The sequence below is a fragment of the Pleurotus ostreatus genome (assembly GCF_014466165.1).
Source record: "Pleurotus ostreatus strain PC9 chromosome Unknown scaffold_1, whole genome shotgun sequence".
Lineage (NCBI taxonomy): Eukaryota > Fungi > Basidiomycota > Agaricomycetes > Agaricales > Pleurotaceae > Pleurotus > Pleurotus ostreatus.
Genome location: NW_023503156.1, coordinates 3,685,127 through 3,698,578, shown reverse-complemented (window position 1 = coordinate 3,698,578; position 13,452 = coordinate 3,685,127). Strand labels below are relative to the sequence as shown.

At 50.7% G+C, this 13,452-nt stretch overlaps 3 protein-coding genes across 3 annotated transcripts; all 3 read right to left on the bottom strand.

Moving 5' to 3' along the window:
* Window positions 1–1,844: 1,844 nt before the first annotated feature.
* PC9H_001363 (uncharacterized protein) lies at window positions 1,845–4,960 on the bottom strand (the record flags this gene model as incomplete). The annotated part of the gene is made up of 9 exons (XM_036771013.1): window positions 1,845–2,995; window positions 3,052–3,070; window positions 3,139–3,553; window positions 3,607–3,805; window positions 3,866–4,297; window positions 4,358–4,503; window positions 4,561–4,626; window positions 4,680–4,769; window positions 4,821–4,960. The coding sequence occupies 9 exons, from the start codon at window positions 4,958–4,960 to the stop codon at window positions 1,845–1,847; spliced, it is 2,658 nt and encodes an 885-aa protein (XP_036636858.1).
* Window positions 4,961–5,645: 685 nt separating this feature from the next.
* NOP16 (Nucleolar protein 16) lies at window positions 5,646–7,238 on the bottom strand (the record flags this gene model as incomplete). The annotated part of the gene is made up of 4 exons (XM_036771012.1): window positions 5,646–5,893; window positions 6,330–6,685; window positions 6,935–6,995; window positions 7,142–7,238. The coding sequence occupies 4 exons, from the start codon at window positions 7,236–7,238 to the stop codon at window positions 5,646–5,648; spliced, it is 762 nt and encodes a 253-aa protein (XP_036636857.1).
* A 1,118-nt stretch (window positions 7,239–8,356) lies between these two features.
* On the bottom strand, window positions 8,357–9,752 carry PC9H_001361 (uncharacterized protein; the record flags this gene model as incomplete). Its single annotated transcript, XM_036771011.1, has 9 exons — window positions 8,357–8,442; window positions 8,505–8,545; window positions 8,611–8,697; window positions 8,757–8,934; window positions 9,056–9,128; window positions 9,185–9,228; window positions 9,295–9,443; window positions 9,541–9,632; window positions 9,705–9,752. The coding sequence occupies 9 exons, from the start codon at window positions 9,750–9,752 to the stop codon at window positions 8,357–8,359; spliced, it is 798 nt and encodes a 265-aa protein (XP_036636856.1).
* Between the last annotated feature and the right edge of the window lie 3,700 nt (window positions 9,753–13,452).

Genomic DNA, 13,452 nt, shown 5'->3' with positions numbered 1-13,452 from the left:
TTTTTGCCGCTACAATAGAAGCTGCAGCAGCATTGAGCATGTACGTCCTCGAGACCTGAGAGAACGACTGACCATTGTGGCATCTGGGGCAGATCCGAGGGGGTTGGCTTGCATCTGGCTTAATCTTCGTCTGGCAGCCAACTTGAGGATTCCCGCGAAGTTAGCTGGCAACCGGAAGTCAGACTGCCTCCAATGTACACGTACACAATATGGGCAAGCAAACTATCAAATAATGAATTGGTGCAGATTTCGGAAGATATGGCCACTCACAAAACATGGTCTGGCAATCGGGTTGGTGGTCAGAGTTTGGACAGAATCGTGCGCAGCACTGGGCCGGCAGCTGAGGCGTCGTCGATCACTCGCGGAGTTTGGCTTATCTAATCTAATCTCTACTTCCCTGAACATCTCATGATCCAACAAGCAACCAGTTAACACGTCGTCGGTAAAGAAACAAAGAAGAAAGTAACACAAGATTGCACAGCTGCACTGGTTGGTCCGACAACGCGTACAGCATCGATTGACAGAGAAAGTCACCTCGAGTTGTCATTTCTACGTTGGTTTCACGATCAACACGTTTGATTTGGCTTCTGGTCTCGGTGGCTGTGACTGACTATCCTTCTTCTCTCTTTAGCGTCCAAGGGTTGCGATGAACTACGGTACGGCATCGTCACTAACCAGAAATACTCGTTATAATCAAGGATGGCATTTCTCCCTGAAGGTCTTGAGGCTTCACCACGGCCACGCAAGCGGGGGGAAGCGGGGGCTGCTCGCACGCCGCTCCGCATCCAGAAGACCATGCCGCGTTTCGATCCCTGACAAGGGTTGCGGAGAACGCTGTCAAAGAGTAAGAGAAGCCATGTTCTTATGTTAGCAGCGGCGCCACAGTCGTAGTATTTAGGTCTTGCACAACTTCGAGTCCCACAGTCGTGGGGGCACCCCTTTTCCCCCTTTGCACACGGTTGTTCTATCTATATGTAGGCCCAATGACTTGGAGGTCTGATTATCAGGTGAACAACCCATCAACCTGCTTTGAACGTCACCAGATTAGCGCGGTGATCACTAGCCGCAAACGCAGCTAGAAGCTCGTTTCCTTGAGCTCTTGGAGTCGATTACCATTCTGAGTGTCCACCCTTTTGCCTCCTTTCAACATGGAAGTATATATCGAACTCAGCTCGGTACCATCCAGAGGCTGCTATTGTGCATGGATGATGGATCATGAGATCATCCCATCCGGTATACACGTTGCAGTGCTCCTGCTGGCGTATCGTAACACTAGATCTTCAATTATTAGTGCAATCCATAACCCACGATATCCAAGGGTGGACGCATCAGAAAGGCCCATTTGGAGATGGCAGATCCTCCAGGCTTGGCGGAACGAGAGCCTAGCTTTGCTCACCTTGATCACCGCCTTGCGGCCCGGCCTGTTACCGTAACTGACTCCTCGATCAACCGATGGAAGGTATAATTAAAAGACGTATTCACTCCGATGGATTTTATTGTACTTTGGGCAGTCTCCATATCGTTGATATTCAGAGAGAGTAATGAGTACAAAGACCATGCCTAATGGGCCATGCCATTACATGTAATAATACACAATGAGCGAACCAACCCACCCAGTAACAGTAAGTAAACGAATAGAATCTAAAAGACAGATGCAATGATGGTATAATACGTGACAGATGCAACAAGGTTGAAAGCGAGGTATGAAGAGATGGCGTCAACTAAAAAGATGCGAAGCGGCGACGAATGATGGAGTGTAAAACAATAGATCATATACAGATTGATTAGTTGATTGATAGAGTCTGATAGAGTCCATCTTGTCGACCTTAAACAGCAGAGGCAATTTAGTAGTAGTCCGTGAACTGTGTGACCGTATTCATTTCTTCCGCGGCATGGGCTAGAACCTGAGAGGCTCCCGTGGACATGTACATCCCGACAGATTCTAGATATCCCGCATTGGAGCCGACTCCATGTTGAGAATGATGACTTGACGGCCGATGATGGTTGTATCCGAGTGGCTCAGCTAGACCATGGCCGGAAGCCCCCATCGGTGCGTTGTAGGTAAACTGCGGTTCGATATCCGCGGTCGCAACATTGTAGAAGCCATCGTCGAGCCCTTCTTTGAAGGCTGGCATGGAATTGCCCGCTAGTCGAGCGGGAAATACGGGGGAATCACTTCCGCTGAAGCCAGTGCTGGTACTGGTGGTGGCCGAAGTCCCAGTTCCCGGAGGTGTGTACGATGCCCATCCAATCGGAGCACTTCCGTCCGTGCTGCAAGCGGTATTGGGTGCGCTTTCGGCGTAGGTACGGGGCGACAAAGCTACGCTGAGCGGTGGTCGTCCCGACCGCTCATTCAGCGTTGACAAAGGAAGCCCAAGATGCGGGCCGCTCTGTATCACTGCTTTGTTGTAAGTGTAGACCGGAAGGGGACAAAGACGTTGTTGATCCTGATGGCGGAACGGAGTCATGTCTTGGGAAGAGGTGTACTCAGCTGTCGGTGCGAGCTGCATGTTCCGATGACTGTTCTCCCAGATGTGCTCAATGGTATCGACACGGTCCTCGCTCTTCGCATATGCCCATCGCATCTCCGAAAGGGCCCGTAGGCAAAGCTGCGCGCTCTCAGCCTTCGCGCTAAAGGTGAGACTTTCGATGTCCTCCTGCTTGAAAGTGTGGTCGTCACGAGAGTTTTGTAGATCGCTTTCACCGCCGGCAGCAAGTATTCCGGCAAAGAAGACACCGTCCTTGACAAGACCTGTGTCCCATTTGAATAGAGATGCACCGTCGGGGTCCCTTGTGCCGCGCTCTAGGTGGTGCTTAACGATGGAAATAATCGACGGAAGGAGGCGGGAACAATGATGTAGCGCGATAGCGTGGAGGTTGTGGGTGGAGGAGGCGGGATGTTGTGAGGATGGATCCGGGGAGTTGGCTGAGTAGAGCGGCGGTGAGCATGCTTTTCGCGTTAGGCGGTGCTTCAAAGTCTCCCGGATAATATTATCTACAGGAATAATGTTTAGCCCTGGAACTTAGTAGTATCTGGTATAGGCAACTTACGACACTCGAAGATGAATATCTATAGCACAGGAGTACATTGTGGTCAATGGCTGAGCTAACGACGCAAGAATGGGACCATCAACTAACCTGCCACGCGCTAGCAAATCGGTCCAAATCTACGCCGTCCTCGGTGACATTGGACGTGCCTTGCCGACGCACGGTGTCGAAATCGTCCCAGCAATTAGCAAGACCATCCCAGATCCTACGCATCCCTTCAGCATCGATATCGAGCTGGCATCTCGCGGCCTTGGCACCCGTCAGGACGGCGTGAATATCTCGGCATACGCTGCTGAGGCGAAGGGGGAGGGAGAACACATAGTTGGGGTGCCAGTAAGAGACAGGAGGGGTGGTTCGAGCGCGCGAGCATGATTGCGTTGTAATCACGGAATGAGAAGAGGTTTCCGCGGCCGCTGTGAATGTAGGTGATCCAGGGTGACTTGTATCCCCAGTATATCCAGGAGATAACAGCGATTGTTGGATAGTGGCAAGGTCTTCGGGGTCGCTGCGGGTTGCCCGATGAGTTTCTAATTTTATATGATGAATCGCGTAGCTTACAGCGTGAGACGTCCCCCTCGAAGACCACCAGCAATGCCTTCTTGGATGTGTGCATAACAATAAACGCGCAGACGGACCATAGCATCGTCTGGCACTTGTGAGAACGGCGAGGGGCCGGAGGAGGATGGAAGTGTCCATAACGCATGACTCTGGGCCAGGGCTGCCTCATACATCATCAACCTATCTAGGTGATGGGACTCTATACGGAAATCTGATAAACACCATGGCATTCCTCAAGGGGGAAAGAAAGGTGACAAACCTTCCATCAAAGGTAGAATTAAAAGCAAGATGCGCACACCATCCCAGGTCGGGTGGCGCATCACAGAATGCGCGTCGATGAGTTCCATCACTTCACGCAGCATGGAGTCTGTCCTCTCCCTGCGTTCGTGGCGCCGATGATCGAGTCCGCTTTTGAGGTTTTGTGAGAGCTCGCGATCGGGTGGAATGTTAACGCTGGCTCGGCGGGTGTTGCGTGGGGAGGTAGGGGTGAGGCTCTCGAAATCTGGGGCAGAAGACAGGGAAAGGAAGTCGTAGCTGCTGGCTTCTTCGAGTCCACGTTCGTTGACACCGAAGGAGTATGCCCATACCACCAGGAGCATAGATAATATTTGCCCTTCGAAGCTCAGAATCTGAGACCCTTTGGTGTGAGCTAAGAAACGTGCGGGAAATTCGGTCGAATCAAATATGGGTCCTAATATTCAGTAAGTTAGATGATGGCGCTTCGAGAAGCGATATATGAGAGTAATATTACGTTGCGTGCTGAACCATCGCCAAAATGGAGAGGCGAAGAACTCTGGCTGGAGGCCGGGGATTGTCCGTGGTCGAGCGTGAGAGGGCAACGAGGAAGAGGAGGAGCCTTCTGCGCTATCAGGATCTGAGACTTTGCCGTAAATCCGCCTACAATGTGATCATCAGAACGAGTACTGTGGCAATGGGCTTGCTGTTGACACCCACTCTACCTGCTGGAGCCGTCTGCCCCGTCTGAGCAACTTTACTGATTTCACGTCGGCGAATTCGTCTCTGCATGGGGGATATTGGTATGATAGTGGAAATGAAAGCGCAGGGGGACGTACACGCATTTCAGCCCGCGTTCTTTACAATTTGAACATGATGGACACGGTCCAGCCTGGTCAAGGGGGAGGTCTTTGAGATCACAGCGCACTCTGGGATTACAGAAGTGAGAAATGGAACACGAGGGGACTGCCCGAGCGCACCTCCGCATCCGACATGCACCACATGCAGAGAACTGCTGGCGCGAGGACTTTGGCTGGCCTGAGGGACGACGAGGATAAGGCGTGTTTGTGGATGACCTTGTAGACGGAGGGGCGCCGGCATTCTGGCTTCGGGGCGACATGGGAGACAGGAGTGGGACTGAGGGAACCGGGGGACATTGAGAGAGACTTATATATATTACGGTATCGAAGAATTAATGCACGACCTAACCGGATCTGTGGCCTCGAGAAGGAGATCTGCATTGAATCTAATGTCACGGTTTCCAAAAATGTTTATTATTATTTTTCATTATGCGATCTGCCGAATCCGTCCGTCCGCCGTCGCCGTGCTCCGCGAGCCTTGAACTTTGTCACCGCCTCCGCTTACACGCCGACCCACGACTCCGGCATCCTGGACACCAGTGATAGCCCAGTCTCCCCCGATTGCACTGCATATCCTTTTGCGTGACCTGTCGACTAGCTGACTGCACCCGTGCATTTGACGCATTTGACGTCAAGCAGCTGAACTTTACTTTCCCTGGTGTGAATGAACTGAGATCTCATCGACTCGGCAAGCACCAGAACCAATCAACGTTATGCGACACAGCCTTATGGAATTCGTTCGCCCCCGGTGCCCAAACGAGCAAAACATACATTCTTGAACACCGTTTGTGCCTCTCAACCACATTGCAGGCGTACCGACGCATCAATTGCATCAGCAATCGCGAAGACTGTATCCGGACTGCGGAGTCGCTAGTGCGCAACCCAACTATAATCGTCATTTAGACAAATTCGTTACGTATCCGGTCTGCTCACTATTCTCAATAGCTACGATTGACGGCTTGCCCCGTCTAATCCCGTTCTCCTTAGGCTTTTCCGCAACTCTGCAGCCGTGCGCTGCTCAGGGTTGAGCTTTCTGTCGCGCGCCATTTGCTCTGTATTTTGCCCATACTTAGCCACCAGTCTCTTCATGTACGCGATTTCGCCCTGGGAAGCGTGTCGTGGGCCCGCGCCAGTTATTGATGCGGATACAGTGTTTGAATTGCATTTAGTGTTGGAAGATATGCGTTCTAGGGCTGTTGGGAGTCAAGCTAAGGTCAGCCACTTGCAAAATCGTGAGAAGTGGAGGGAGAGAGCATATCGTGGAAGAGAAGCGGCAAAAAGAAAGCCAAATGGAAGGATTGAACGAACGGCGAAGATGATCAAGGAAAGCGGAAAGTTTTGGTCTTTGCACCACCATTCAGTTCCATTAACAGTAGCTCAAGGTGAGAGGATCAGAACGGCCGTTGAAAAATCCACAACATCAGACGCTGACAATTTAATGTTTGACGTGAAAAAATCCGCACCAACTTCGAATATCATTTATCAGCCCGAAGCCATCTGGTGCACGATCCAACATGAGATGTCCGCCACTCGGGGATACAGTCTGACATCAATCAAAGGCGCGAAGGAACACGTACGAGGAAATAGGAGTGGATGTCCCATACGGGAGTAAAGGTAAAAGAAACTCACCTTCCACTGGTCCATTTCCTTCAAGACGTCCGCCCATCCCCGATACCCATTTTTCCTTCGTCGACTCGTCGATAGGCAGTTCAAGATCTTCCATCGTTATGTCTTGTGGGGCGTCTTTAGCGTCATCGGCCTCATCATTTGGCAATTCTATGTCGATTACATTTCCAGCTTCGTCACGTATTATTCGGCCATAACCTTTACGGAGAGGGGCACTTTTATCAGCATCGCCAGAAGGACCCTCGCTGAGATTAATAGGTGCGTCGCTCGTGGTACCCTCCGTTGGGGCACTTTCATTTGGTTCAACTCCGCCCGACGCAAGGGGGTCGAGGGAGTGCACAAGCCCGAGAGCTAGATAACTAGGAAAGCGGTATAAGTCAGCTGAGGAACGTATATGATCGTAGAATTATAGCGACGATATCTATCACAAAAACAGCCGCCCAGAGCGCATGGAAGCAGTGAAAAGAACGAGGATCAAATAAGCTACAGCAGAACGGGCGACATATCCGTGTGATCATGCTGCTCATGCAAAGAACGATGGATGAAAGAGACATTGATGAAGCCGCCTGTCCTTGGAAATGAAAACGGAACGGGTGCTGTTCACTCACTTTTGCCGAACAGTCTTCCGATTATCCCAGGCATCTTGCAAGACTTTCGGACCGCGTATGGCTTAACCAGCATGGTGATCGTCCCAGAAGCGGTGAACGACAGCGGGCGGTATAGAACGAAGATAGAGGGGAAGCAGATGCAGGATTCGGACATTCAAAGTCAGTACACCATTATATATCATGGTGGACGACAATAGCATGGCTTACGAGGTGTTTTCTTGAGTATTTTCTTTGCTCTCCTGGATTGGCTGACAGGACGATGGGTAGACGAGCGAGCTTTTCGGCGCTGGCGTGGATTGGCCATTGTTCAATATAACCTGACCAAATGAGACTTGATTCTGCTTCAGATTCGTCAAGTAACCACCAAATCAAGAAATACATACATCTGCAGGCAGATAGGACCAACGTGAAGATTTGCTGAGCCAAAAGCTTCAGCTACAGGTAGTTCACTACGATCTCGGGGATTTGCAGACTCGACTGATGGCCTTTTGCGTTTGGGAGACTGACTGGCACGATGAGCGGAGGATGCAGAGCATGATGATCGTGCATGTCAGTGAAAATTGGGTCACGTGAGGTGCGTCTGTTTCGGTTCAAGACGGCGTTTGCAACGACGTGCGCCGCTCACTCCCGACCATATAGAATCTACTTGACCGCTACTCACGCCGTCGCAAACAATGGCTCGTCTTGCTTTCTCTCACCCATCGCCACCCGCCGCGGCACTCACTGTACATCCCTCGAATTTCACCGTTCCGGAATGTTTTCTTTAATTCCTTTCTTCGACAGGCTGCGAAACGTTGGGTTCCAAGCTTGGGGGTATGGGGCTTTGGCGCTGGCTCTGCTGTTCTTCTGGTGCGTTACTCTCATACATGGTTGCCATCTGCTTCGGGCTTCGGCGGACAGCAACTAACCATTTCTTCCCATAGTTTCTCTCCGTGACGCCATTGGTAAAGCGTGAAGTTTTGGTGAAAGTGCCTGTGGTGCGTACCCTGCCTCCGTTTTGCCCATTCTGAGCAATCAGATACTAATTAACTTCTCTCGATGCCATCCACATCAGCTGGGCTCATATTTCGAAGACAAGACGCCCGCGTCTGACAAGCCATTTTAATCCACTCCATTATTGTTCCACGGACTGAGTCCCTCGATTACCGTGGCGGTGGCTGTGGTGCAGCATGTGGTGATAGAGATAGAAACTCATGTACCAGTACCGCATGCACTTGTTGCGCCTTGGTGAATGTCGAAATCGTCAGCGGCTTTGTCCTCAGTCTAGTCGGTGTGCGCCAGTATAGCAATCCTACAGGGTCTCAACCCGACTTGAGGCTGTTCGAAACATTTATCCCGCAACAATTGCAATGCAAGCTATATCTTCTAGTGCTAACAGTAGTCTACTTTCTGTGATAATCTATTTCCACTCCGCCCCGCTGCTTAAAGCTTTACGGATGTGGTGAGATTGAAGCCCACAATTTGTTCCAATTGCTTCACTGCATCAAGGGTCTCGCCGATGCGAACCTCTTGTGTATACCAATCGGTACATAATTAATATTTATGTTGGAACAAATAAAGAGGGACTTACGGATGGTTCGCATCCCTAGCTTCTGCGCCGCCTTGAGATTCCTGATCAAAAGGTCAATATATTCGTTGGTCCCACGAGTGGGCTAGAAGTTGGAACATCGGCTTACATGCCAATATCGTCGAGGAACACTGCTTCCTCCGGCTTGATGTTGTTCCTTTTGCATGCCAGCAGATAGAAGTCCGGATCAGGCTTCCTACACGAAAGATAACAGGTTGAGGGACGTGAGTGCATCAGGGACATGACAAGACGTACCGCATGCCGTGAACACTACTATCGATAAAGTCATCAAAGAGGGCGCGCAGCTTATTAGGGGCGGCACCACCGCGGTCCCATCCAAGAAAGGCCAATTCAGACGGTGGGATAGGATCTCCAGAGGAATCTGTCCTCGTGAAATTGTTGGTTAACGCAATTATGCGGTATTTCTGCACGGCTGGAAACAGGCGGAATCAGTAAAATGAGGGTACCAACGTTAGATGACAACGGGCTCGCTGAGGGGTCGCGAGTACAAGGTACTCCTTCAGCGCTTCAGCTATGATCCCTGAGGACCGTACCTCGAAGATTCTGGATTGCCAGCAAGATATGCGGGTCGAACACGCCACTTTCACGCATCATGCGGCCAAATAACTAAAATAAGCCAGGCAAGCGATCAGTAATGTATTCCCACTCGAGATATAACAGACCTCTCTGCCGTCAACATGCAGTGATTCCGGCAACAAGGGGCATGCTATGGGAAGAAGTGAAGCCAGCGTTACGTCGTGCGTTTGATTCCACACCGGCAGCTGACACTTACTAATCTTGTTTCTTCGGCAGTAACCTTTATACCACTCATTTCCGCTCACGACGTCGGAAAGGTCCTTTCCAAACTGTTCGTAAAAGGGGAAGAGAGAGATTTCACCCCGTTCGAAGCGCTGCCAAGCGCCATGAGATCCACGCCCTACGCTATTATTGCATACGACGAGTGACGTGAAATTTCCAAGTTCGATTGCGTCCGGAGATATGAGTCTCGGAGCAACGGAAGTGCACGATAGGAACGCACATTGAGCAGTTGATATAGTTCGGGGGAAGTCCATGATCTCGTTCGTATGCAGCAATACCAATGAACGGACTTCGTAGTACCACGCCACCGATCTGGATTCATTACGACAGTAAGTGCTGTTAGCTGAGCCTACTAGGGGCAGAGAAGGTTCAAGTTGGACACACGTCAAAGATAATTGCCTTCAGCGCGGGCAAGGACTCGGTATTTGCCATGAACCTTGTGGGAGAAGGTATGGAGTCAACATAGCACCGTCGAGTGAAACAGGGCTTACAGCTTTGGCGAGAACAAGAGAGTTCGTGGTTTGGATAGCACCGAGGTATGTTGCTGAGCGTTTCACTAAAGATGGTACGGGTCGGGTACTGAATAGCCGGGGGGCAATAGCGCCACGTGATCGCTCCGCCGGCAACCAAGAAGTAAACTTGGAGGGTCCTCCGGCAAGCGGCGAACGACGGCTGATCGCCGTGTTTCGACAAGGTTCAGGCCGATGATTCCATAGCTGAGTATAACTGCCATACACTTCAGACTCCGCTGCTCGTCCAAGTTATCGGTTCGTCTCTGCTCAAAACATAGCAAGTACAGCATGAACCTTGATGGCATTTTGGAAATAGAGAGAAGAGAAGCCTCGGCGGGCCCTGCGATGTGTGAGACAGCCTTACGTTCAATTTTCCACCGCGCGACGAGGACGCCATTGGCTATCATTGGTTGGTCGCGGCAACTCCCTCTTGATTGGCCCTTCTCTTGACATACGACTTTCCAGGTTCTCAACTGGGAGCGATTCTGGAACCCCCCATCAAATAAAGCCTTACTGGGCAATCGCTCCCAGCTACTCACATTCCACTGGCTGAAGAACCCCGGGGCCTTGTGGTAGCCTCATGTTCATCCAAATATGTTTCGTCTAAAGAACGTGACTTGGGTATGATAATGAAATGACGGGTGTTGACCAGGACCGACACCATCAAAGCTTGATAATGCAAAGAAGCCGGAAGTTGTACAGCAGAGCCACCCCATAGCCAACATCCATGCTACATCCTCCCAAACATACTCATCGGCCCCTCCATCGTCCGACGACATCAACCAGGATTAGCGGTCTGACCCTTAACACTGGGAGCGGAGGCAATCGAACCACAATCGATCCCTTGAACGTGGTTGTACCTGAGGCGGTAAGGTCGGCAATCAAGGGCATCAACCAATCACAGAGCGAATCGTCCCGACTTTGCGAGCCATCTCACTTCTGTCCGCTGTTCTTCGTAAACTCCACCATCTGGGCTGGGGGATGCTGGAGCTCAGAAGATTTCACTTTCTTCTCTCTGTCGGCGATATATCTTCGGCGCCCACCATTCGCGCCGACTGGAACCTCAACGTCTGGACCGTGCTCATGAACCGTGATGATCTATTATTCGAACGACGAGACAACGCACCTCGAAATTGTCACAAACTATGTTGAGAATAGGCCGGCCGTTCATTTCGCGCACTAAACGCAATTTTCAAAAGATCTAGCTTCGGTCGCTTTTGATACATCTGCGCAAATCACCTTAGTCTGGCCATGTCCCACAAGTCACTTCCATCTGGCGTTTTCATTCTTCCGAGGCTTTCTTCTGCCTCCACATACTCCGAGGTTACATACCTGTGCTCAACATACGTAGAGGAGTAAGGAACGGGCGCTGGCATATGCAGACTTGCCATGGTAACCCAAAAAAGTTTTTCCTTCACCACCAGGGCTCAAGCACGGAGATATATGTTCACATTATTCTGACTTGGAGTGTCAAGTTCTATTCACAACTAATGCATAATTGTATCTCGCTAGGCTCGTGCATTTATCGACGCTATCATTTATCGAACAAAAACGCATCTGTGGCTGGCGTCCAACTCCCATGTCGACCAAAAATAGCAACGACGCATTTCAATCTCCCCAATAATTGAATGTCCCCAAGGAGCTTCCATCATGGTTCGTGAATGCTCGAAATGCTCACGGGTAAACGTTATGCTTGTCTACCCAGGGAACATCGAACGTAAGCGGAGTCCGGATGCTATGGTGTGGCGCGCCAGAGACAATTCTGGACAAAACTTCTGCTATCACTTAGATGCGAACAATATCCTTCCTCCCAAGCCCGGCTCCGTCCGCCATACGACTGCAGCCGAACACGCCAATGAGACCGCCATCATGGAGTGAGTTGCTCCGCGCTTAGCCTGGCGGATTTTTGACTAGCCAGTATCGGTGTCCCGTGCAAGCACTAGGAGGTAGCCGCGGCACGCCATTACAGCTGGGTACAGCATGTACTCTGCCATTATCTACGCCAGGCCCTATCTCTGACAGCGTTCGTGACACTGCTCAGGGAGCTAGGTCGGTTTGATCTTGCTTCCCTTTGTTCTTCCCGCTGCTGACACGGCCATCTTTTTGTATCAGTGACCAAATCCGTTAGAGTTTGCCCCCATGCGCCCTTGAAAATTGTAAAAAAAGAATTAATTTGGTAAGAGAGATTTACTCCCGTCAGAAATATATTACTTTAATCTAAAGTCACTCGTATCAGCACCCTACGATTTTCGTACGTCGAAGGAGTACCCCGCTACTCGCTAAATAGGTCGTCCAGGATTGGATATATTGCACATCGAACTCAACAAATCTGTCTGATAGCCCGTTCTGATCACCTTTTGACTGCTCGAGCATTTAACTACTTGGCAGTATCCAGAGATTCGTTTTTCACCCTCGACAACTCGCCGTTGCGCTCACCGTAAGTGTCGCCCTGTCGGCTGAGCAATAGATGGCTTAGTGGAGGCGATCCGTGAGGAATTATTCCTGCCGACCATGCAGCTCTCTACATTGGCCTGTCGATACCTGGCGCCCTCGCTAGTCAGGCCCTGGTGACCGTCATGAAGGTTCCCCTCCACCCCGATCACATCAATTCCAGCGGGGAGCACGCCTATTTCTATGGGCTATTTACTTTGCATCAGATCACCCCCTTGCTATCCAGCAGTCGTTGTGTACGTCGACAACTTCTCAGCTCCAGGTACCCAGCTGTTACAACGAATGGTGTAGTGCATCATCAACGGCGCCCAAGGATTTACGCAGTCATGGGGAGTTGCTTACGAGGGAAGTATACCTGAGGTTCGCAGTAGTCAACTGTTTCAAATAATCCAAAATTTCAAGGCCACACGCACCACTAGGTTCGATTCCAACTCTTCTGGTAAGCCTTGGCAGAATATTTCGACTCTGGTATTCCCCTCCAAGGAACTACATACCGACGTAGTCTGGATCAAGTCTACATTACCGCGCGGTCGCAAGGCCGAAAGCTATAGATCCTACCAACCAAACTAGCACCGTCCCGACGCCATCCTTGGTTCTCCCGGTGAAATAACGGTTGTCTTACTCCCCGGTATGTTTCACTTCGCTCCTGGTTCTCTCTTGGAAGTAAAATAAATTAATAGAAATTAACATGCTGTGTAATGTAATAGAATGCGCGCTGCGGCGGGTCAACTTCCCGCCTTCATGCCTGATGGCGGGTAACCATCCACGCCGTCATCGACATCGCCACTTAGTCGCCGCCACTGCGTTGGCATTCTTGGGATGTCGATATCAGGCACAACGGTCCCTACATGCTCGTTGACCATCGATAGTCAAAAGTTCAAAAGGCACGATCCACGGAAATGTGGAATTGCAGGGAATTACCCAGTATGACCCTCCCTTGGCGTGTCCCCTTTGTTCCCTCGCCCACCTGTGTCCCGGATCTGAGCCAATCATAGACATGTATAATTGCCCAAATGCGGTGGGTGAAGCCTCAAGGATCGCTGCTTTGTCTCTGATTGGTTTGTACATTGATTCCGACAGTCGACGATGTGAAAGGAGAAGAATTATGGCGTTCATATATACATATTTGTGAAGAGGTTTTGCGACATCTGCCCGCCCTTTGTGGTCCC